Source organism: Cnephaeus nilssonii (assembly GCF_951640355.1).
Source record: "Cnephaeus nilssonii genome assembly, chromosome: 9".
In the NCBI taxonomy this organism is placed as follows: Eukaryota; Metazoa; Chordata; class Mammalia; order Chiroptera; family Vespertilionidae; genus Cnephaeus; species Cnephaeus nilssonii.
The window spans coordinates 3,707,378-3,729,497 of NC_137080.1; the positions used below are offsets into that span (position 1 = coordinate 3,707,378).

Consider the following 22,120-nt stretch of genomic DNA (forward strand, 5'->3'; position numbering starts at 1 on the left):
CATTGTGAACATCCAGCTTAAACACAGGCTCTCCTCGCTTCTGAAGCCGCGGAAGTCGGCGGTTGGGTTTTTACGTTTTCCGGTCCCTGCTCCGCAGCCTCAGTGGCCTGGACATGTCTGGATTCCCTGACTTGCCACGACCCCAGTGACGCGCCAGCACCCCCGCCCCCTCAGGGTCACACTCGGGCTTCGGCCAGAGCACCCTGAACCCGTCACCCGACACCCTCGGCCTCGGCGGCAGCCAGGCGAGTGAGGCAAAGGGCGGGCGGCAGCACCTTTCAATCAGAAGAGCTGGGGAGCCCGGGCCAGGGACGCCCCCAAGTTGCGTGGGAATCGCTGTGCCTGGGAGCCTCTAGGGAGCCGGCCCTGCACCCCTCTCCTGACTGCCCCAGGGGCCTGGGCACGCCTCCATGTGCTCCTGCCCCAGGGGCAGGCCTCACCCACATCATCCTGGCAGACGGAGCTCTGGCCGAGCCTGCGGTGGGACAGGGACGGAGGCCGGAGGTCCCTGCTCCCGGCGGGCAGTGCCGTCCGTAACCATCGCCGGGAGAGTGTGTGGCTGCTCAGCATCAGGCAGGGCTGCCGCCTCTGAGCGCCGCCGCCCTGCAAATGTTTACCCGGCGCCGCTACGTGCCAGGCACAGTCCTCGGGGCTGGTTTGCAAACACGGGTCATGTGATGAATAAGCTGTGAAGTGGCGCGTCCGGCTCCGTCTGTCTGACTCAAAGCCGGTGCTCTCAGCCCTCGGCGCGGGCAGGTCGGACACGTGCCGACGGCGGCCGGGCCGCGCGGGAGACGTCGGACACAAAGGCACACAGTGGGCGGTCACTGCCCTCGACGGTCACTGCGCACGATGCCCAGAAAGGCACGTCCACGGCTGTGGCTGCCAGGCTGGGGCAGGGGCGGCAGTGGCCACGCCAGGTCTCTGACGGGGTGATGGGCACCTCCGAACATCAGACGGGGGCACTGGTTGCATAATGCTGTTCCTGTGCTTAAAACGGGGGGCTTTTGCCATCTGTACATTCACTAAAGCTTTTTTAAAGAAATCTACAAGGGACACGTTGACTAAACTCCCAGCTCCGAAAAGCATTCAGCCAGCGCAAACGCCTAAGTAAACCTTCGCGAATGAAGGCACCACATGTAACCCGAGTGCGGCCCCATGAGCAGCGAGGCTGGGCGGGAACCCTTCCCTTCCCAGCAGCAAACCAGCCCCTGCACGGACACCGCGGTGCCTCCTGTCTGGGAGGAGAGGGCGGGAGGGGCGGGCGGGAGAGGGGGCGCCCACTCCTCTCCGAGCCTACGGGTCCTCACTGCATGCAGTGAAACGGGGGGGGGGGGGGGGGGGGGCCTGTGAGCCCGCGGCCCCGAGACGGCCTCCGCAGCCTGAGAAGGTTTCCATTCCCATGCGTAGGCACGGACGGAAGGAATAAATCAGGACCCCTCCACCTCGCACTCAGCACTGACGTCGAGCCTGGGGCGGCCAGGCGGGTCCCCTGTGAGCTGCCACCGCGGGCCCTGGGAGTCTGGGGACCCAACGCGGAAAGCCGGTCGGGGCTAAACCTTTGTCCCCATACCCCAGCGCACAAAGCTGGCCGGCTGCCACGGCACATTCCACGTTTATTTGGGGGGAGGGGAGCAGGGCTCCCTGGCCCAAGCACTCCCCTCCTCCTCGCTCCCTCCGCTCGGAGGAGACAGGAATAAATCAGGGGGAGCCCTGCCCTTCCTGCGGGCTGTCTCCCGGCCATCGGCACCCACATCTGCTAAAACACTTCACAGCCACACGTGCACGCAACACCACTGGGCACCGGCCAAGGACAACCCAGACCGCCCTACCCTCACGGAGTTTACAGCTGTGCTCCGCTGCGTAAACAGCCAGAGGACAGAGCAATCAGGCTGCTGGCAGCTCCGCCGGGGGAGGCCGGCGGGGAGGGGGAGGCCGGGAGGGCGACGGCTCCCCTGTGAGCCCAGGGGGCCGTCCCGCGGCCGATTCTTCCACACTGGGCGGGACCCCCAAAGCCCTGCACAGAGCCCCCCAGGTCTGCACAGCATCTGCACCGCTCATTTCTGACCACGTTCCCGTAGACCCATTAGCTACTTCTACCTGGTTTCATCCCCGAACAACGAGGGCCGTGAAGTCACGGGTTTGGGGGTGTAGGGATGGTTTTAAAAACCCACTCAAATCAGCATAGCTACGAAAATTTTTTAAAATCTGTCCACGGACCAATTAAAATCGTCTCCCACAGGAGCAGCACAAAACCCCGTCCCACGTGCACACCCAGGGGCCCCTCGAGGTGGCCGAGAGCAAACGGCCGGCTGTTCTCCGGGAGCCTCGCCCCCGCGGCCATCCCGGGAAGCACGTTCTCCCCACAGTCCGCCCGCCGCGGCCCCAGCCCCTGCTCCCAGGCAGCCCGGCTAGTGGTCCCGGGAGACCAGCCTCACCTCCCGGCGCTCCGACGGGCAGACGAAGGTAACGGTCACGGCCGGGCTGTGGCCCTCACAGAAGTCTGGCTTCCCTGCCTCTTCTTTCCCGTAGGTCAGGACCAGCCTGGAGGCCACAGAGAGACAGGAGCGTTACAAAGTATCGCTTCCAAATTAAAGGCATTCAAATTAATCCGGGGGCCCTGAGCATTCACTTGGGGACACCGGAAACTGAAGGAAGATGTAAAGGAAGCCATACGCAGTCCACTTTAATTCATTCCCATTTGGGGAAGGAAAATAAATTTAAAAGCAAACTTCAATTTAGTGCTATTTTCTTCAAAAAACAAATAAAACAAGCAACGTGTAAATTTAAATACTAAGAAAAGCTGTCTGAGTCAAACAAAAAACATTACACTCTAACAAAACCAAACAAACACAGCTGAGCAGGTCAAGCCATCGCTGCCACAGCCCGCAAGACCGCTTCCTCTCCAAACAACGAGGTCTACGTGCAAGCCAAGGTCGTCCTTGTCACCTGAGGATCGCGGAGCGTGCTGGCCAGCTGGCCGCAGCGGAAGGGCCTCCCGCGGGGGTGGGGGCCTCTCGCCTCGGGGCCTCCCCCGCACTCCCCGTGAGCCGGCCACAGAACAGCCGGAAACACACGCTCAGGCGTTCGTTCAACGCCCGCTTCCCACCAAGTCCCCGGGTCCGAAGAATCCATTTGTCACGTAGAACGACGTTGTGGGCTGCATGGCGTCCTCCCGCCCCCAGTTCCCGTGGAAGCCCCAACCCCAGCCCCTCAGCGTGTGACCGTCTTTGGGGACGGAGGTATTCAACGAGGCGATTAGGACGAGGTCCTCGGGGTGGGCGCTAATCAGACAGGACTGTGTCCTCAGAAGAGGAGGGGACCAGGACGAGGGAAGCAGGGGGCACAGGGAGAAAGGCCGCGGGACAAACGCCCTGGCACTGGACTGCCGGCCTGGGAGCTGAGCGCACACGGCCTCCGCGGCGGGCCGCCGGGGCGGTGCTCGGCTCACGGCAGCCCGCACACGCAGGCAGACACGCCGAGAAGCCCCCCGCCATTGCACCTCTCAGGCGTGCTCCCCTTCCGCGGGCGATCTGTAATCGCAGTGCTGATGAGCACAGCTCCACGCAGCGCAGCCCACGAGGTGTCCATCAAGTGCCACCGGGGGGCCATCAAACCCTCCACCCCAGCGCCAGCCGCGGTCACGTGTGCCCACGAGGAAAGCGTCTCCCTGCCGAGTCAGGCGCAGAGGCGGGAGAGCACGTGCAAGCAGCACGTCTTATCATGAGGAATGAAGCACCGGGCCTGGGGGGAGTGCTGGGGGGCTGGGGGGCCGGTGCCCCGGCAGGGAGCCAGCACACTGCCCTTCCTGCCCTCTCCCTGCAGGATGGTGTCTCTGAAGAGCAGATAAGGGTGGACACGGTGAACTTCACCGGGGACCTGCCATGGCCAACGTCAGGCACACCTGCAGGGAGCTGTCACATGAGGCAGCCCCGTGCGCTCATCCCGGCCCACGTCCTCACAGCCTGGAGACAAGTGATTAGCAGTCAGGCAGCCTCGGTGACTCACCGCGATGACTAGTGCTTTTGCAAGCATGTGGGAAGCCATGGTTTTGCAAGCATTATCTTGCAACAAACTACAAAGCCAGGCTCCTGCTGAGGAGGGCAGCGCCCGGCACACTGACCTGTCCTTGCTCACGAGCTTCAGGCCCTCCGTGGGCCGGCCCACGTCGAAGGCCTGGCCCCCGCGCACCAGGCAGGCGGCAGTGCCCAGGGGGCAGGCGCGCAGCTGCGGGCTCGGGCCCCGTAGAGCGTCTGTAAAACATTACATGGGATGTGGATTAGCGTCAAAGGGTCGCCACACTTACCCTCGGCCCAAGGTCCCTTGAAAGAAAAAAAACAAGATCAACATTTTCCAAGTCTCCATAAGTAACGTAAGGGAGAAGCTTGGACCGCATTCCATTCTGAGACCTTGGACATCCGTGACCTGCCTGCGTGAGGAGGAGGGAGAGCGGCGGCCCCCACCCGCAGGGCTGCGGGCACGTGTCGGGGAAGGAATGCAGGGCCCTCGCCCCGCACCTGGCACGTAAGAGGCGCCCGCTAAGCAGGGGCTCTCGTGTTCGCTGACCTTGAGGAATGTGCCCCCTCCTCCTAGACACACACGAACTTCAGCCTGACCCCCTTCCAATCTATACACAGACTAGCCAAGGCAGGGACTCCGTGGGTCTGTGTGAAGACGAGGAGACTCGAGAGAGAACCCACAGACGGTCTGGATTCAAGTCCTAGATCCACCACGGACCTCTGCGACACCTCTGATCTAACTGCACAGCCTCCCAGCCCCGAGCCACCCCACAGGGTGGAGGAGTCACAGACGATGGGGAGGACACGGACCGTCGGTCTCAGGCCACATCATGAGATTTCCCTGCCGGGTGGTGAGTGCGCCTGAGCGTCTGCGGCTCCGGGGCCCCGTGCCCGCAGTGACCCACGGGGGACGGAGCACTTGGGGGACTGGAGGCAAAGGTGAGGCGCGAGCCCTCGGCGTGCGGTTGAGCCGCCGGCAGGAAAGCGACGCGGTTCCTGGTTTCCAGGGTCGCTTTCCTCACACGGTGTGAGGCCCGGAGCAATCTCCTGGGCTGGAGAGTGTCGGGGTAAAGACACTCCGTGTGGGTGATCCCGTGTGAATCCAAGTCACGGAACCCAACTCAAACTGCCAGTCAATTGGAACGAAAAAAAGCTCTTTTAAGAATGTATCCAGTGAATCTGAATAATCGCATATTATTTCGGAATTCAACTTGATCACCAAATTTGAGTTACAGGCCCATTTTCAGATAAAGACTTTGTCTACCGACCTTTCTCCAGAAGAACAACAGACGCCGTCCTGGGAGCACAAAAGAATGACATGAACAACCGGCCACACACCTGCCCGGCGCTGGCCCCCGGGGAGCCGAGCGGCTCCCGTTTTAGAACGACGTAGAAGTGGTGAGCCAAGGGGCACGTGATGTCCACGCACAGTGTGAACAACACGCACCACTCACACTCATGTGCCTGCTGCCCACAGTCCTCTCCTGGGCTGGCTTTCTTTTTAAAAACTTTTCCCAACGTTTCTAAGGCCGAAGTCCTATACACTAGCACGATGTGAGGAGTAAGAATGTAAGGGAAACAGGGGAGAATTACTTTTTGTTAATTACCAGCAAAGCCAGCACAGGACGAACAACTCACAGCCCTTGAAGCAAACGCCGAGCTCGGCTCCAGCCGGGCTCAGCGCAGCTTCCCAGGCTGCTCTGGATCAAGGCTGGGCACAGCCTGCAGGTGGCTGAGCAGACCCCAAGCTTCTCACACCAGTCCTGGCAGCTTCAGGGACAGCCAGGCAAGACGTCGTCCCAGAATGAAATATGGGTCATGACCAAGTGCCCGCGGACCCTGGGCACCCCTCTCTCCCTTTTCCCAGCCTGCAGCTCACAGCCAAGGGCCTCAGGTGGCACACGTGGCTTCCCACAGCCGGGCACACGTGGCTTCCCACAGCCGGGCACACGTGGCTTCCCCAGCCCGGCCAGGAACTCCGGACTCCACTTCCTCCAGCCGTGCTCAGCGCCCACACACCATATCAATCCATCCCCCCAACAGCCCCCATCTCACTAGAAGTAAGATTTACTGGAGAATCTGGAAACCCCAAGTGTCAGGCAGAGAGCGCACACGGGGCTGGACTCGCAGGGTGGAGGGAACGTGTGAGGGATCGGATTCCTGGGCCAAGGGGGGGGCTGTGCACAGAGACGTCTGTGGGGACAAACACTATCTCGGAGGCCTCACGGCCACGTGGCTCCAGGCAGGGGCACTCAGGCGGAGAGCAAAGCCAAGGACCCTTCCAAGCAACCCTTCCCCACCCCTCGCCCACGCCCCCCCCCCAGGTCCAGACCTATGTCTCTGCAAACGTTGATGAACAGAGACGTGTCCGGGTCCGAGTCATCCACCAAGTAAGCGCCACTGAGCTTGATCAGCGGGTTTAGATCGTGCTTCTTGAACTCGCCATCAAATGCGTAGCACGGCACCTAGAAGAGAGGAGAGCGTCAGTCTTCAACACGCACTTCCAACTGGCCTGCGGCCCGCCGCCTTTTTAGCGGGCCCTTGCCTCCAGATTACAGACGCCCTGCCCTGCGGCCCACGGCCCCACCACCACCAGCTCGGTCCTGCCCAAGCTGCCCCAGGTCACATCACTCTGCTCAGATCCACACTGAGAGCGAGTCCCCTCCAACCTCGAGGACGCAGCCTCGGGGCCCCCGGGTGCTGCTCGGCCGTGGAACTCGACACTCCCTCGCATCTCCCTGGAATGCCCTTCCCCGGGATCACACAGCTCTCGCTCCACCTCCCTCCGGTCTCGGATGAACCGTCACCTGCTCGGGGAGCCCGTCCTGACACCCTGATCTAAAGCAGTGCTCCCCGCCGCTCTGTGCCTCCCCGCCTTCCTCCCCTTCACGGCGCTGGTGTGTGTTACCTGCTCGCTTCCTCCCACACGGCTGTCCCTGTGGAAACCCTGAAAGACGGGCTCGGGACGGTGCCTGCACCAGCCCCTGCTCAGCAGCAGACAAGGACAGAGTCCTCCTTCGAGCATCGAGCCCGTCCTTCCTGGGTTCTCGTTATGACCACTCACTCCCTCGTCTCTGGGAACCAATGGCCTCTTATTTCCAAACTGTCACGGAGCCTGTTGCAGCTGACACAGCTCCGGGCTCTCACAGCTCCTACTTCTCAAGCAGAGCATCGCGCCCAGACACATGCCGAGACTCGCCAAGGCCCCGGTCACCCAGATAACACCACCTCCTGCCAGGTCTGCCTTTGAAACCCCCTGGTGGGTCTATTTCCAAAACAACACCCGGGCATCCCTGTCACCACCCGTGCGAAGAAACACTCCGAAGACTCGTGTTCTCGGCAATCACTTCAAAGCAGTTCGCTTCATCGTTTCCTAACACCATGTTCTTGAGACTCAGTCTTCCACAATGAAGCCATTCACATGCGGGGCTGCTCGCAAAGATTAACTGCCTAATATTTAGCTTTCAAATCTTTCTTGGAAAGATGCTATCAGGCCTGCAGGATCGCTCTGACCCACTAACCTTCTCCCCCGGCCCCGTTCCCCGAGATTTCATGGAGAGCGAATGGACTGAACCAACAACTTGCACCTCCTCGCAGCCTCAGGGCACACGCGCACTCATTCCGACCAGATCCCTCAGCAGAGGCTCCCGTGATCGGAGATGCCGCTGATAACCACGGGGGCTGGCACATCTGGTCCCGGGAGAACATGACTCACAGGGGCCAGACGCCAAGCCTCGGGCTACGTCCTGCAGGAAGGCTGGGCCCACAGCTTCAGGAATCACCTAAATTAAAGGGAAGGTCTCCCTGCGCACTGTCCCTGGGCCCAGGGACGCAATCACAGCGTCCCTAACCCTGCACACTGTCCCTGGGCCCAGGGACGCAATCACAGCGTCCCGAACCCTGCGAATCTGACGTGTGCCGTCCCCGGCACGTTCACATGGACACGCCAGGCGAGAGGGTCAGCAGGGAGGCGGGGCGCCTCTCCGGCTGCAAAATGAAAGCCTGGGAAAGCGAGGCGCAGCGGCCCCGGCGGGGGGAGGGGGGGCAAGACGGACCACGTGTGCAAGGCCTCGCCATTCTGGACGGGCTCGAGGGATCCCAGTGAGGAGCCGGCGCTCAGACCCCCGCTCCAGGCAGCCAGCCACCGCTGGCCGGCGCGCGGGCCAGGAAGGAACTGCGGGCCCGCCCAGCTCTGCGCCCACAGAACTGGAGTGCGCGTCGGAAAACGGCCGGGCTCCTGGGGAAGGGCCTCCCACTTCCTGCCCCACGGAGCACAGCAATGGAGACATTCATGAGCGCAGGAACGCGGCCGCGGGGGAGGGGCGGCCCGCTCCGCACACTGAGTGGACCTTGTTCACGCCGTATGTTAGCTGTGCTTGTGTGGCTGGAGTCTGAGTCCCCTGTGTTCCCCGGAGTGCCGGGGTGGGGGGCGTCCGTCCGTGGCACTTTAGGGAAATTGTAATCTAAAAAAACCCTCCCCGGGCCCACTGCCCGGGCCCCGAGTGGTCGTGGCACAAGGCAGCGGAGAACTGCTGTGACTCCTGCCCGTCAGAGCAACACAAACAAAGAAACCGGGAACTGTGAGCGAGGTGTGCACGTCATGGCGGCAAGCACCCTGGACTGAGTGGGTTTCTCCCTGAGAAGTGCGGGGTGCTGTGTGCATGCAGATAAGCACAACCGGTGGATGCAGAGAGGAGGGGGCGAGGGCAGGTGCTGGGGGGCGGGAGCGGCCGGGGAGAGGCCCATGGGGGGGAAAGGAGACAAATGCAATACTTTCAACCATGAAGAATTTAAATTAAAAGAAACGCTGAGTGTTTTAACAATTCCTGGAGTCGCACCACAGCCGGTCAGCGTAATCCATCCCCGAGACAGGGTAAGGCGAGGTCCTCGATGGGGACCCGGGGGCACTGTGACCTGGAGCGGTGACAGCAGGCTACGCGAGCGGCCACACGCTCCTCGGTCCTCCCTCTAAGGTGCCGGCGCGGAGGCAGAAAGGAGTGCAGGTCGTGAGCAGGGACGCGCCCTCCGGACCTTTAGTCCCCGGGCCCCTGAAAGCAAGAAGCCTTTCAAAACGCAAGAAACTCCTCCCACGAGGCCCCCAACGGGCCCTCCCAGCCCGGACACCAGAGGGATCAAGCCCAGCTGCCGCCCAGCCCCCGAGGCGAGCAGAGAGCAGACTGCAACGTCTCTCCTGCACCTTCGGATCCACGCCGGAGAGAAATTAAATGTCACTGTTTTGAGAAAAAACAGCTGGCCCTCCCGCTCCGCCCCACAGCACAATTCAGAGCAGGGCACCGGCTGCTGCAAAGGCCACAGAGTAAACATGCCAGCCTGCGTCACGTAGGCCTCGGCCCCGCATTCTTCTTTGTCTCTTTACAGCCTATAAAAACGTGCAGGCCCTTCTCCGCTCTGGGCTGCACAAACACAGACCCGGCGGGGCTGGGCCGCGGCTGCCGTGTGCGACTGCCCACCCGCCGCACCGGGCGGAGGGCAACAAACTGCCTCTTCTCCCTTTCTTATCTGGAAAGGCGTTTTCCCAGGTGGGGGAGCCGCGGCTGCCAGCTCAGGAGAGCGAGAGAGGAGGCAGGAGCACAGCCTCGCGGGCAGGCTGGGCGGCGGGGCCCCGCGGGGGCTCGAGGGGCCGGGGCGGTGGAGGTGTCTGGGAGGAGCAGGCAGCTACCCGGCAGCCCCGACAGGCTCCGCCTGCCACACACTGGGTGCTGGCAAACAGCTCACCCTCCGCTTTACAGTTTAAAGTGTAAACCCGACACCGTTCCTAAAGACCGGTGACATTTCCTCGGGCCTGATTCCCTCCCACACTTGACGCTTTTCCGCCCTGAGCCTCCTGCTGCTCCTCCGTGGCGAGGCAGCCGTGGCCTCTTCCACGCCACGTGACCCCGCCCTCTTTCCCGGACTGCCGTAGGTGCAGGCCTGTGACCACTGTCATCCCTCGTGTCACTGGCTTTACTTTTTAAAAGCGAATGTATCTCTTTTTGCCCTTCGTGAACGACACGGCGTTAGCCATCAGTGAAAACAACTCCCGCGGTCCGTTCCTCACTCCTAAGACTTTGAACTCGGTCCCTCAGGACAGGAAACTAATGGCGAAAAGTGAGAGTAATCGGCCCACGAAGACCGCTGTCCAGGCGAGCACAGGAAACCACGGGCACGACCCGGGTGGCGGGAGGAGTGAGGCGGAAAGATGCTACCGCCCTCCTCTCCTCCGTGACCAGGGAAAGCCACGCGCGGAGCCACCTTCGGAGGCCCTAATCTAGGGGACAGGACACTTTGTGGATCAACAAGAATGACCTGACCGGCCAGTGTGGCTCAGTGGTTGAGCATCAATCCATGAACCAGGAGGTCATGGTTCAATTCCCAGTCAGGGCACATGCCCGGGTTGCGGGCTCCATCCCCAGTAGGGGATGAACAGGAGGCAGCCGGTCAATGATTCTCTCTCACCATTAATGTTTCTATCTCTCTCTCTCCCTCTCCCCTCCTCTCTGAAATCAATTTTTTTAAAGAATGCTCTGACCAAGAAAGAACGGAGGGAACGGTGAGCCGTCCAGTCTCCGAGGCGAGCTGGCGAAGACCTGGAGGGCTCAGGACAGCTGGCCGGGAGCACAGCTCCAGGCGGCACCGGGAGGCACGGGAGCACACCACACCACACCCCGCTCCGCCGAGTCCCCGGGCACCGAGGCGCCCGGCACGGGAAACCCAGAGGGAACCTGCCTGCCCGGTGGGCCGCTCGGTTCCCATCACGGCCTGTGGGCTGCGCAGAGCCCTGTCCTGAGCGAAGAACCACCCAGCACAACCGTCACAACCAAACCAGTCTTTCCAGTCGGAAGGGCCCGAATGCACTTTCCCAGCACGTGACCTCGAGGCTACCTCCTTCTTAGCTTTGAACGTGTCTTTCTTGCAGGCGGCGGAAGTCCTCCACTCGAAGTAGTGCACGCAGTCGGCGGCGGCGACGAACTCGGGCGTGCCCTGTGAGGACAAAGCGACAGGTCACCCTGCTGCGCACGCCATTCCCTTCGTCACACTGAGGAGCCATCGCAACCGTTTTCAGTGCGACAAGGTCATCGCCGAGTCCCCAAACCCAAAGGCCCGGAGACAAAGGCTTCATGAAGTCACGCTGGAATCCGGGGAGGCCCGGGCCAGGCTGTTCTACTGGCCCAGCTCTGCGAGTACAGTCAGCTCCTGGGAGGCGGTCCTCAGGGCCCTGATCCTCTCACGCCAAATGTTCTCTTCACCAAATGCCAACAGAGCCAAAGCCAGAAAATGTGACCTCATGCTTCCTGTCAGCGAGGGAGGAGGCCCGCCCAGGCCCGGCTGAGTTCTAGCCAGCCTCGCTTCAGACTGCCCCCCCCCCGCCCCCCCCAACGCCTCGACCCGGGGAGACTCCAAACTTAGCCACAGCGCTGCCGGGGGAGGCCTGACCCGGCGGGAATTCACCGCTGCACGCCCATGTGCAAATCTGGAGTTCACCATCCTGGTTCTCTCACGGTGCACACAGAATTCTTGAAGGATATCCGTTAAAATTAAAACAGGAGCTGGCCTATCCAGTAACGCAGGCCTCCATATTTCACAGAACGGCAAGCCGCCTGTCCTCCCAGGGTTTCGACATGGACAACAGTGCACCGGATAGGCTGGTCCAAACGAAACATGTAAGTTCTAGCTTTAAAAAATTCTTGAGATGACACGTTATGGGCCTGAGGATATAGCAGTCACAGCGAATTCTAAAATAATATTTTAAAGCAATCTGGTGGCCACATGAGTTTTACTCACCCTGATTTTTCTAAATACTTGGGCTCTTGCTCCGATTAGAGAACATTCATAGGATCTGTATACCAATTGCTTTTCCTAAAAACTAGCCATTATTTACTTCAAGTCCCTCACTAACCACTCAAGATTAAAATTTTTAAAAATCCCATGCAATGTAGAGACAGCAAGAACAAATCACACTTTGAACAATTATGTCCCCTTCCAACACGAGGAATACCCAAAACGGTTGGGAAGCCTACTACCCGCTAGCAAAAACTTCTCCTAGATCAGCGATTTTCAACGTCCCTCATCTCATGACACGCACATAAACAAATTACTAACATGCTGCGGCACACCAAAAAATACATTTTTTTGTCCATCTGACACACAAAAAAAATTGGTATACTTTTGATTCATTCACGCCGGACAGCTATTGTTGTGTTGGCTGTTGTCATTTTTTTTTATTTGACAGTCTAAGGGAAAAAGAAGTCGGTGCCCCGACTGCATAGGTACTGCATGTTTTAAACGTTCTGCCGCACATCATTTGAAAACAGCTGTCCTACATAGATCTCCGTCTCTACAGTTTAATGTAAATGAGGAAAGAAAAACATTTAAAACAATAAATACATTGCCCTAAAAACCATCCAAATAAAATGCTGGGGGAAGAGATTTTAGAAAGAAGGGGGGGAAATGACGCCTGCAATAAACATTACACTGTGCTTCGGGTTCAAACACATCCATCACTTCGATTTGTAGTTCCACACAGGATGTGGATCGAGTTTCACCCGAACGCTGTAACTACAGACTTCGGATTTTTTACTTATTGGTTCTTAATGGCGACGGCGATTTCGGTTGGGGTTTTTATCTGCTGTGCTTTCCATCTTTTTCACTTCTTATCCCTGGAACCACCACTGTAGCCAGGCCTCCCCAGGGGCAGACATTTCTAACAAGAGGTTACAAAGGGATCTGCGGGCTCACCAAGGTCTTGCCACAGAGGAAGGTGATGCTGCTCTGGATCTTGTGGCGAGCGCGGCGCTCCCCGTCGCAGTCCGCCGTGGTGTTGAACTCCAGGAGCGTTCTGGTGGCACTTTTCAAAAGGGAGTCGCCTATTCGGAAAGGAAAGAGCATCAACAAGCTATACCATATCCATAGCCGTAAAGCTATTTCCAAGCATCAGCAAGTTAACAGTGGCGCTATAATTCATCTGAAAGTTCATAGGCTTGCAAACTGTCCTTTCCCCAGAATTCTGCATCTCAGGAATGGCACCCCATCCACCCAGCTGTTCAAGCCCCAAACACATTACACTGAGTCCTACCTTTCTCTCTACCATATTCAACACATCGGAAAGGTCGATTGGTTCTACCTCCTTCTCAAAGCCACCCACAGCGCTCCATCTCTGTCACTACTAAAACCACTCTCATCTCTCCCCTGCCCTCTAGCTCTAGCCTAACTGGTCCCCTTAACTCCACTCTTGTCTTGTCCCTCACCATCCCCCCACCCCATCCATCTTGTACCAGCGTGATCATTAAAAATGTATTTTAGAACCTATAACTCGGCCACGGATATTCTTCAATAACTTCCCATCATATGTGCTATAAATCAAAATTCTTTAGAATGGCTCACAAGTCGAGTAATCATGTCTTAGTTTGCCTGGGACATTGCTGTAATAATCAAGAATAAAAAGTATACATAGCATTAACCATCTGCCTGCCATAAGCGTCTACAGACCAACTTTAAAATCATTTTTCGTGTGAATTTTCAACTGAAAATATTCAGCAACACCCGAATTGTGAGTCATATATTTATTTTTATAATATTCATTGCAAACTGATTTTTTAAATTAAATTCAAAATATCATGGTGTGTGGGGATGGTTTCCGTTTTGGACACATGGCAGTTAACTGGTTAATACGATGGTAGTTGGCATAGAAACAGATAAACTGACAGACTAGAACATAGGAGAGGCATTTGTGCAAATCAAACTTCAATATATCATCAGTTGGCAAAGAAGAGGATATTCAATAAATGCAATTGGAAACAAAATGGCAATCCATGTGGGGAAAAAAAAACGATAAAATAGGATCACTACCTACCACCACATACAAAAATAAACTCTAAATGGGTTAAAGATGTAAACATTGAACACCAAACTTTCAAGTTATTAGTAGAAAATATAGTTAGTTATCTTTTATATCTTAATGGAAGAAAGTAACACTAAATAGCATTAACTACAAAAAACTGGTAAATTTGTTACTAAATTTAAAATTTTATATTCATCAAAAATAGCTTAACAAAAGAAACAAGTTGTAAACCGGGAGTACACAGAGCTGGCAAAGAACTGGCATCTAGAATATATAAACTCACAAAGGCCAAAAGAAATTATAAACCTAGGAAATAAAGGAAAGTGAATAGCCTGACAGAGAACACAAAAAGAGGAGAGTGTTTTTTAAGACCCACAGCTAGTCAAGATATGATGAATTTTAATATCAAAAGCGAAGAGGAAAATCTAAGCCTTCTAGACAGAGAATAAGTCATATGACTCAATATAACTCAATATAAAATGGACAGGACGTCTTCAGACAGAAGGAAACACATCACTAAACACATGAGGATGTAGAGCATCACTGGTGAACAAGGAATTGCAAATCGAGACCACATGGCATACCGATTTCAGCAATTCCATGGACAAAAATTAAACACCAAGTGTGGGAGGAGAGACGGCGGAGAGCTCTCCTATGCTGCGTGGAGGTGTCAACTGGCATGACCACTTCCTAAGTCCGTTTGGCATCATGCCCTAAAATTGAATTTTCATGTACCCTATGACCTAACTATTCAACTCTCAGGCAGATGCCTAAGAGCAAACCAGGCACACTCCGGCAGGAGACAAGTGAAAGAACAACGGGTATGTTTCACACTAGCACCGAATGGCCCTCGACCGAAGAGCAGGTTCAATGGGGAAGGGCCACACCACACTGCACAGGGTGACAAGGAATAAACCACAGTGAAAGGTGACAATGGAGTTCATTTCCAGCAGCACAACACTGTTACCACCTGAGTCCCCAAAGCGTTGAAAACATCACATACACACACACCCAGATTGGGGGGTGGGGGGTGAGGAAGGAAGGAAGAGAAGGGACACATTTTCAAATACAGATGTGGGCTAATGGTCACTTCCAGTAATTGGGGGGGGCACATCAATAGTGGTTATTGCCGGGTTCCTCCTACATTTTGTTAAAGATAGGATTCATTACATTATCTAACACAATTAATTAAAAACAAAATGAGCCCTGGCGGTTTGGCTCAGTGGATAGAGGGTCGGCCTGCGGATGTGAAGGGCGATTCCGGTCACGGGTTGCAGGCCCAGTGGGGGGCGTGCAGGAGGCCGCCAATCAATGATTCTCTCTCATCGCTGATGTTTCTATCTCTCCCTCCCTCTTCCTTCCTCTCTAAAACCAATAGAAATATTTTTAAATAAAATAAAATTAAAAGGTTAGCCTTCGGATGATTGATACGTGCATATCATGAACTCAGGAGTATAACTGGCCCAATTCAATACACACAGCTGAGGCCTTTAAAAAAAGAAGAGGGGGTGAAATTAAGATGCCAACTGGGGAAGAGGAAATGGGTTTCAGAGCTGCGTCACGGTCGCGCTGGCGGCACAGCGGTTCCGTGACCCGCCCGCCTGCGCGCCAGCGTGTGCCGGAGGCCCGGAGGCCGGAGGGCTGTGCGCTCTGCAATCTCCTCTCCCTCCGCCGAAAGGGCGCAGAGCCCCGCCGCCGCGCCGGCACCGCGGACAGCGCCGTGGACAGCGCCGTGGACAGCGCCCTGTGGACAGCGCCCCAAGCTCCGCCCACAGTGGGCGGGTCTGGGACCGGGCGATGGGGCGGGGCTTCCGGGCGCCCCCGCAGCCCGGCGCTGCAGGAGACGCGGGGGCGGCGGCGGAAAGCGGTGCGCGGCGGCCGCAAGAGGGCGCGCACGGGCGTGCATCCCCGCAGCTTAAAGACCCTCCCCCCATACTGCAGTCCCCCCATACCGCAGCCCGTTCCGGCCCTGTGCCCAGAGCTCCTGGGGCTCCTCGTAACTGCGGGGCCCATCCTGAAAGGGGAAGCAGAAGGGCCCTGGCCTCGGGCCGAGAGGGATCCGGCCGAGCTCTGCCGCCGCGGCGCGAGGCAGCGGCATCCCTCCGCGTCAGGCCGCATCGGCACTGCGCCAGCCCATCCATCTCGTCTTCCTCCTCTGCCCGCTCCGCCTGGCGGCCGACACCGGCAGCCGACCAGGGCACACGAGGAGAGGCCGCAGCGATCCGATCCGCGGCACGCAACCGCGGCAAACCACCGCGGCAACCGGCCAGCCAGGCCATCCTCCCCGGACGAAAGCCGGGAGAGGACTGCGGGGCGGCGGCCAGCACGCCAGGCCCACGGCCAGCTCCCGAGGACGGCGCCAAATGGGCTGGGTCGCGCTCGCCGGGCCCGTCAGACCGCGCCGGGTCCTCCAGACCTCGCGCAGGGCCCGCCAGGCCACGTTCTCCAGGCCGGTTCCGCCAGGCCAGAACGCACTGGCGGGGCCCCGGCCGATCGGAGCGCGCGAGTTCCAGGCCGCGCTCGCCAGGGCGCTTCCTCCAGCCCAGGCTGCGCGCGCCAGCCCCGCCAGACCACGGTGGTCTCCAGGCCGAGCCCGCCAGGCCAGGCCGCGCTCGCCCAGGCCCGCCGGGCCGCACCGAGTCCTCCAGATCCCGATCGCCAGGCCGGGTCCGCCAGACCGCGCTGGGTGCTCCAGACCGCGCGCTGGGTCCGCCAGACCGCACGCTGGGCCCGCCAGACCGCGCGCTGGGCCCGCCGAACCGCGCCGGGCCCACTCGACCGAGGGCGCCAGGTCCTCCTCACCACGCTCTCCAAACCGGGCCCACCAGAGCAGGCCGCGCCCGCTGGGCCCGCCAGACCAGGCCGCGCTCGCCGGGCCCGCCAGATCGCCCCGGGTCCTCCAGAGCGCGCCCGGCCGCGCGCGCCCGGTCCTCCAGACCGCGGTCTCCAGGCCGGGTGCTCCCCACCAGATCCCGAGCTCCCGGCCCAGCAGACGGCGCTCTCCAGGCCGGGTCAGCCAGAGCAGCCAGAGCTCTCCAGGCCAGGCCGCGTCGGGTCCTACAGACCCTGCGTACCGGACCCGCCAGGCCGCGCTCTCCAGGGCCCGCCAGGCCTCGCCGTGTCCTCCAGACCGCGATCTCCAGGCCCGCTCCGCCAGACCAGGTCGAGCTCGCCCGGGCTCATCAGAACAGGCCGCACTGGCAGGAGCCCCCGAGACTAGACCGCTCCGGCTCCTCCAGGCCCCGCTCTCCTGGCCGGGCCCTGCAGACCAGGATGCGCGCGCCCAGCCCGCCAGACCGCGCGCCGCCGGCCGAGCCCGCCAGGCCGCGCCGCGTTCGCCTGGGCCCGCCAGACCCGCCCGCGCCCGCAGGCCCCGCCGTGTCCTGGCAGGTCCGCCAGGCGGCGATCTCCAGCAGATCAGGGCCGCCCGAGCGTGCAGGCGAGCGCGCTGGATCCGCCAGGCCGCGCTCCCCGTCCCGAGCCCTGCAGGCCGCGCTCGCCAGGGCCCGCCAGACCAGGCCGCGCTCGCCGGGACCCGCCAGACCGAGCCACGCTCTGCCAGCCAGGCCTCGCCAGATCCTCCCGACCCTGCGCACCAGGGGGCCCGCCAGGCCGCGCTCGCCGGGCCCCGCTCTGCCAGCCAGGCCTCGCCGAGTCCTCCAGACCCTGCGCGCCAGGCCGCGCTCGCCCGTCCCCGCCAGGCCGGGCCACGCCCTCCACGCCAGGCCCCGCCGGGTCGTGCAGACCCTGCGCGCCAGGCCGCGCTCGCCGGAGCCCAGCAGGGCGGGCCTCGCCTGCAACCCCAGGCGCCCCCGGCCGAGCCCGGCCGAGCTCGCTACCCGGCCGCGCTGAGGCTGCTGGGCATCGTGATCCCGCCCCCGGGGCCGGCCAGCGGGCGGCCCCGGCGCCCCGCCAACTCCTCCAGCGGGGCTCGCCAGGCGGGCGCGCAGCCCGCTCCGCGCTAGTCTGCGCTGTGCTCGAGCGAGGCTCCCCGAGCGAGGCTTCCTAGCTGCCCACTCCCCATCTTTATTGTGTCGTGTCCTTCAAAGTGGACTCTCACATGCTGTCACCAAACTGGAAAGGAACCCTCTCTGCCCTGGTTCTCCCTCCAAGCTGCTGCCTCCGTGTTCTGCTCTACAGCAACAACACGCTTGAAAAGAGATTTCTATTCTTGCTACCACCGGTTTCCCCCGCCCCCAGGTACTCCCCTCTGTCCCCTTCACTGGCTGTTCCCCCAAGAGGCACAAGACTCACTCCCTCAGCTCCAAGTCTTTGCTTAAATGTGGCTTTCGTGGCAACAGGTACCCGGCTTACTATGCCTGAGCACAGACGTGCCCCTGAGCCTGCCAGCGCTGACTCTCTCCTTCCCTGTGTGTTTACAGCATTCGTCCCATTCTAGTGTCCTCCTTAGCCACTGTGGTTTTGTGTGTGTAAGCTCCATGAAAAAAGGGGTTCGTGTCTGTTTTAGTGACTGGTTCATTCAAGTATGTGTTTCAAATAAATGAATATTAAGTGTCAGTTGTTTTTAAATATTTTATTCACATGTCTGGGAATTAACCAAGTAAATCAGAATAAAGCATACCATTTATTCAACTGCCCCATACAGTCAGGCTGTCCCCAGCATACTATTTATCACAGCACTACGAAAAAATCTGTACAAACATCTCTGTACAGTACTAATTCCTCTACTGGTAAGATTTGCAAAAGTAGGTTATAGGAATATGTTTTAAAATTTAGCAGAAATTGCTAGACTATCAGGAGAGACCATAAATGGGATAAAAACATGAGTTATATCTAAAACTCAACCAGTTATCTTAAATAGCCAATAGAATGACATGGTTTTACCAAATATGTGTGTATATACACACATATATGTATGTATATAGGGCTTAAGAGGAAAAGAATATGTTTTCAGAGATACACAATTCCACCCAGGGTCCGGGCTGCATGGGGTGGGGGGAGGTTCCTGAGGCTGCACACCGGAGCCACACAGCATAGGTGTCGCCTGAAGCCACAGCCAGGCTCCTGAGTAAATGAAGCCACGACACAGCGCCTACAACCAGACGGATTCCCTGTGTCCTGCCCAAGTCCCCAGCAAGAAGGCAGCCCGAGTCCCAGGCTCTGATGGTGAGTAACCTCAACTAACATTCTTCCCTGGTGGGAGCGTTGCCTGTTAAACGGGCTGGTCACAGGCGTTCAGTCGTGGATATATTAGCTTCTCAACCTCAGAGGAGTTCAATTAAAACCACGTTATTAATATTTAGGATGTTAGGAGGAACGTGGATACCTCTGGTGTTTTTCCATACTTGCCATGTTTAATGTTATGGCTCCAAAGGTTATCATGAGCAAATGCTTTAGACTAACTGTATTAGACTAAGAATTTTAAGGTTCATCCTACTTGTAAGTTTAAAAGTGTTCCATTTTTTAAGAATTATTATTATCAGTGCTTAAGGTTTCCTTGTCAGATCACATTTTCAAAGGAAATCAAATATGTAAGACGTAAAAGTAATTTTAAAATGCAGTGAAGATGACTCATCTAAGTTGTAAATGGAACCAAACGCTGTTCGCAGGCCCCATAAAACCTAGCGGCTCCCCTCTGCTAGACTTACATATGCAACAGTATCATTTGCTTAAGGAAGAACTAATGTTTGATTTCTTAATCAAAAATAATGTGCTATTATTTAACCCAAAGCTGAGGCCTCACTCTTCATTTCTAAGTATAAAGACAGCCCTGTGGGCACTATAAAACTTGCATCGACAATTATCTCCCCTGAAGGGCTGTAGACAGCCCTTCCACGGCACTACACACATGTGCCCGCCACTAGGCTCCCTGCCAGCACTGTCTGATGCAACCCTTTCAGCGTCCGCCAACCTGACGGAAGAAAAGTGAGGTTTCGTTCTTGCTTTGCTTTGCATTTACACCTGACTTACGAATGAAGTTGCCCTGACCATCAGGACTTCCCCTTCGGGAGCAGCCTGCCCTGAGACTCTGCATTTTCCTCCCAGGTTGTTGGTCTTATTTATTAAGAGAAGATCTTGCCTCCTCTGGATTCTATTTCTATTCCCCTAACGTTCCACTGTCTTTTTAATTTTCACTGAGCTGTCACTCCTGTTACATGACATGAAGGAGAGGTCTGATGCTGTGTGCTAAGAGATAAATGCCTAAATTACACCTAAAATTCTGGTTATACATTTTAAGTTCTCATATATATTTGGATCTATTGCCATCCTAATTCTCCCGTTCCTCTGGTTTATTGGAAACGCCAGTTTTTGTGCCTGTTCTCAAAATTCACTATTTCCCCTCCCCCCCCCCTTTTCTAGCAAGTTCATAAGAAGTTAGTTTTCAGGAGTTCAGATTTCCCGTCATGGTTCCCATTTTAGCTCTACAACTGTCTGACTCTCCAAACAACACAGCCCCAAATAAGTACAGGCTCCGGGCTGGCCTGTCAGCGTCACATTCGCAACCATCAGCCTCTGGCAACCAGCCTCTGGCCGGCGGCTTATCTATTTTGGGCTCTCGTGTCCTCATTTATAAAATGAGGGAAATGAAATCACCTACTTCAAAAACGCTGCTGAATGAATTGAGATTATTTTACTTAAAAGCATAATACCTCACACACGGTATATGAGAAACTTAGTTATAAAACAAGTTATAAAGGCAAATTTCGTTATAGCCACTGTAAGACACATATATCAGCAAAATCAGATCTAATTCAGAATTACCTCTACATGTTACTATCACCTTCATCCCCGCCCCCCGCCCCCCCCCCCCCCGTTTGCTCCCTTGGGCTGAAGGACAGGGCAGGAACTGCGAGTGCTAGAAGTTCACAGCACCTAGCCTACCTCCTCCCCGTGGGAGCTGGGGAGTTTGGAGCTCTGGGGAAAGCATGTGGTATGTGTCTGGGAGAGCAAAACGAGATTGAACACGGCTGGTTTATATCATCGTCAACCTGGAACTTAGCTGTTAACTCATCTAGTTACCATCAGCCTCTCTCCCTCCACCAAGCTCTGCTATTCCACGGGGCCCAGCTTTCTAAACACACATTTCATCAAATGACCTCCCCCATGACCATCACAAACAATCCCTACCCACCCCGGAATGTCACCACGCTCCTGCCAGGCTCTCAAAGCCTATGGAACTTTTTTCTTCCTTTCTTTCTTTCTTTTTTTTTTTTTTTGGTTAATCCTCACCAAAGGATATTTTTTCCATTGACTTTAGAGAGAGTGGAAGTCGGGGGAAGAGAGAGAGAGAGAAACATCGATGTACGAGCCACCTCCACTGGTTGCCTCCCACAGGCACCCCGACTGGCTGGGAACCTGCACCATGGGCATGCCCTTGACCAGAATCGAACCTGCGACCCTCCGGCAGGCCGGCTGAAGCTCTAACCACTGAGCCCACCAGCCAGGGCCAAAGCTTATGGAACTTGGTCCTTCTCAAATTTTGTCCAACCGTGCCAATCTCACAAATCCTCCTCCAATGGTTTTTCTGCATCTGGGGTGACATTATACTATACTAGACCACCACCACCTACAGGACACACTTTCATTAGCCCAAAACACTCCAGTCAAGGATCACAGTCAAGTCCAGAGGAAAACTCCTTTTCCTCTTTCCGAAAACCTGAGTGACGCTGGCACACAGGCCCCCTCGTGGCCTCTCTCCATGAATCATCACAAGATGCCCGTCAGGAAAATGGCCATCTCACTTGCCCGTGTTGTAAGAATATCGCACACAAAAAACCTGCCTGACCCAAGAGTTCAGAACCACCTGGCGCTCCTCGGGTCTCTATCCTGGGCCGCAAACCCCTCTCACTGCGCTTTCACTCTACGTCTCCTCAACGGGAGACAAAGAAAAAAAGCCCCTCCCCAGGAGACCTCACCCGCCAAACCGCCGCGGGCATCCACGCCGCCAAATGCAAGGACCCTGGCACCTGCTGCTCTGACGTCGGTCCCGAGTCCCTTCATTTAGGCATCTGCCCCTTACCCTCCTCCCCAAGGGACAGGGGTCACGGGGGGCCCCAGGAGAAAGGTTTGCGCGTTTAATCTGGGAATGCCGGCCCTTGGGACTACTTAATCGTTAACGTGAGCCTAGAACCCATGGCCATCGCTGACCCCGTGTGAACACACACTGCCTGAGGACCAAGGACCCTCAGGAGGAAGCAGACGATACATGGGGAAAGGCCCAACACTAGAGGAGATGGGGGGGGGAGGGAGAAGAGTGAAGAGAGGGTTTGAGAAAAGCGTGAGATGGCAGAGCCACGTGGGA

At 57.3% G+C, this 22,120-nt stretch overlaps 1 protein-coding gene across 3 annotated transcripts in view; it reads right to left on the bottom strand.

The window, feature by feature from the left end:
- The window catches only part of IGF2R (insulin like growth factor 2 receptor), a 94,462-nt gene that overhangs the window by 51,686 nt on the left and 20,656 nt on the right, over nt 1-22,120 (bottom strand). For all 3 annotated transcript variants that reach the window (XM_079781039.1, XM_079781038.1, XM_079781037.1), the window contains exons 3-7: nt 12,756-12,883; nt 10,902-11,000; nt 6,352-6,484; nt 4,124-4,253; nt 2,439-2,544 (exon numbers count right to left, since the gene is read on the bottom strand). In XM_079781039.1, the coding sequence (XP_079637165.1) occupies nt 2,439-2,544; nt 4,124-4,253; nt 6,352-6,484; nt 10,902-11,000; nt 12,756-12,883 (596 nt within the window). The remainder of the gene's footprint in view (nt 1-2,438; nt 2,545-4,123; nt 4,254-6,351; nt 6,485-10,901; nt 11,001-12,755; nt 12,884-22,120) is intronic.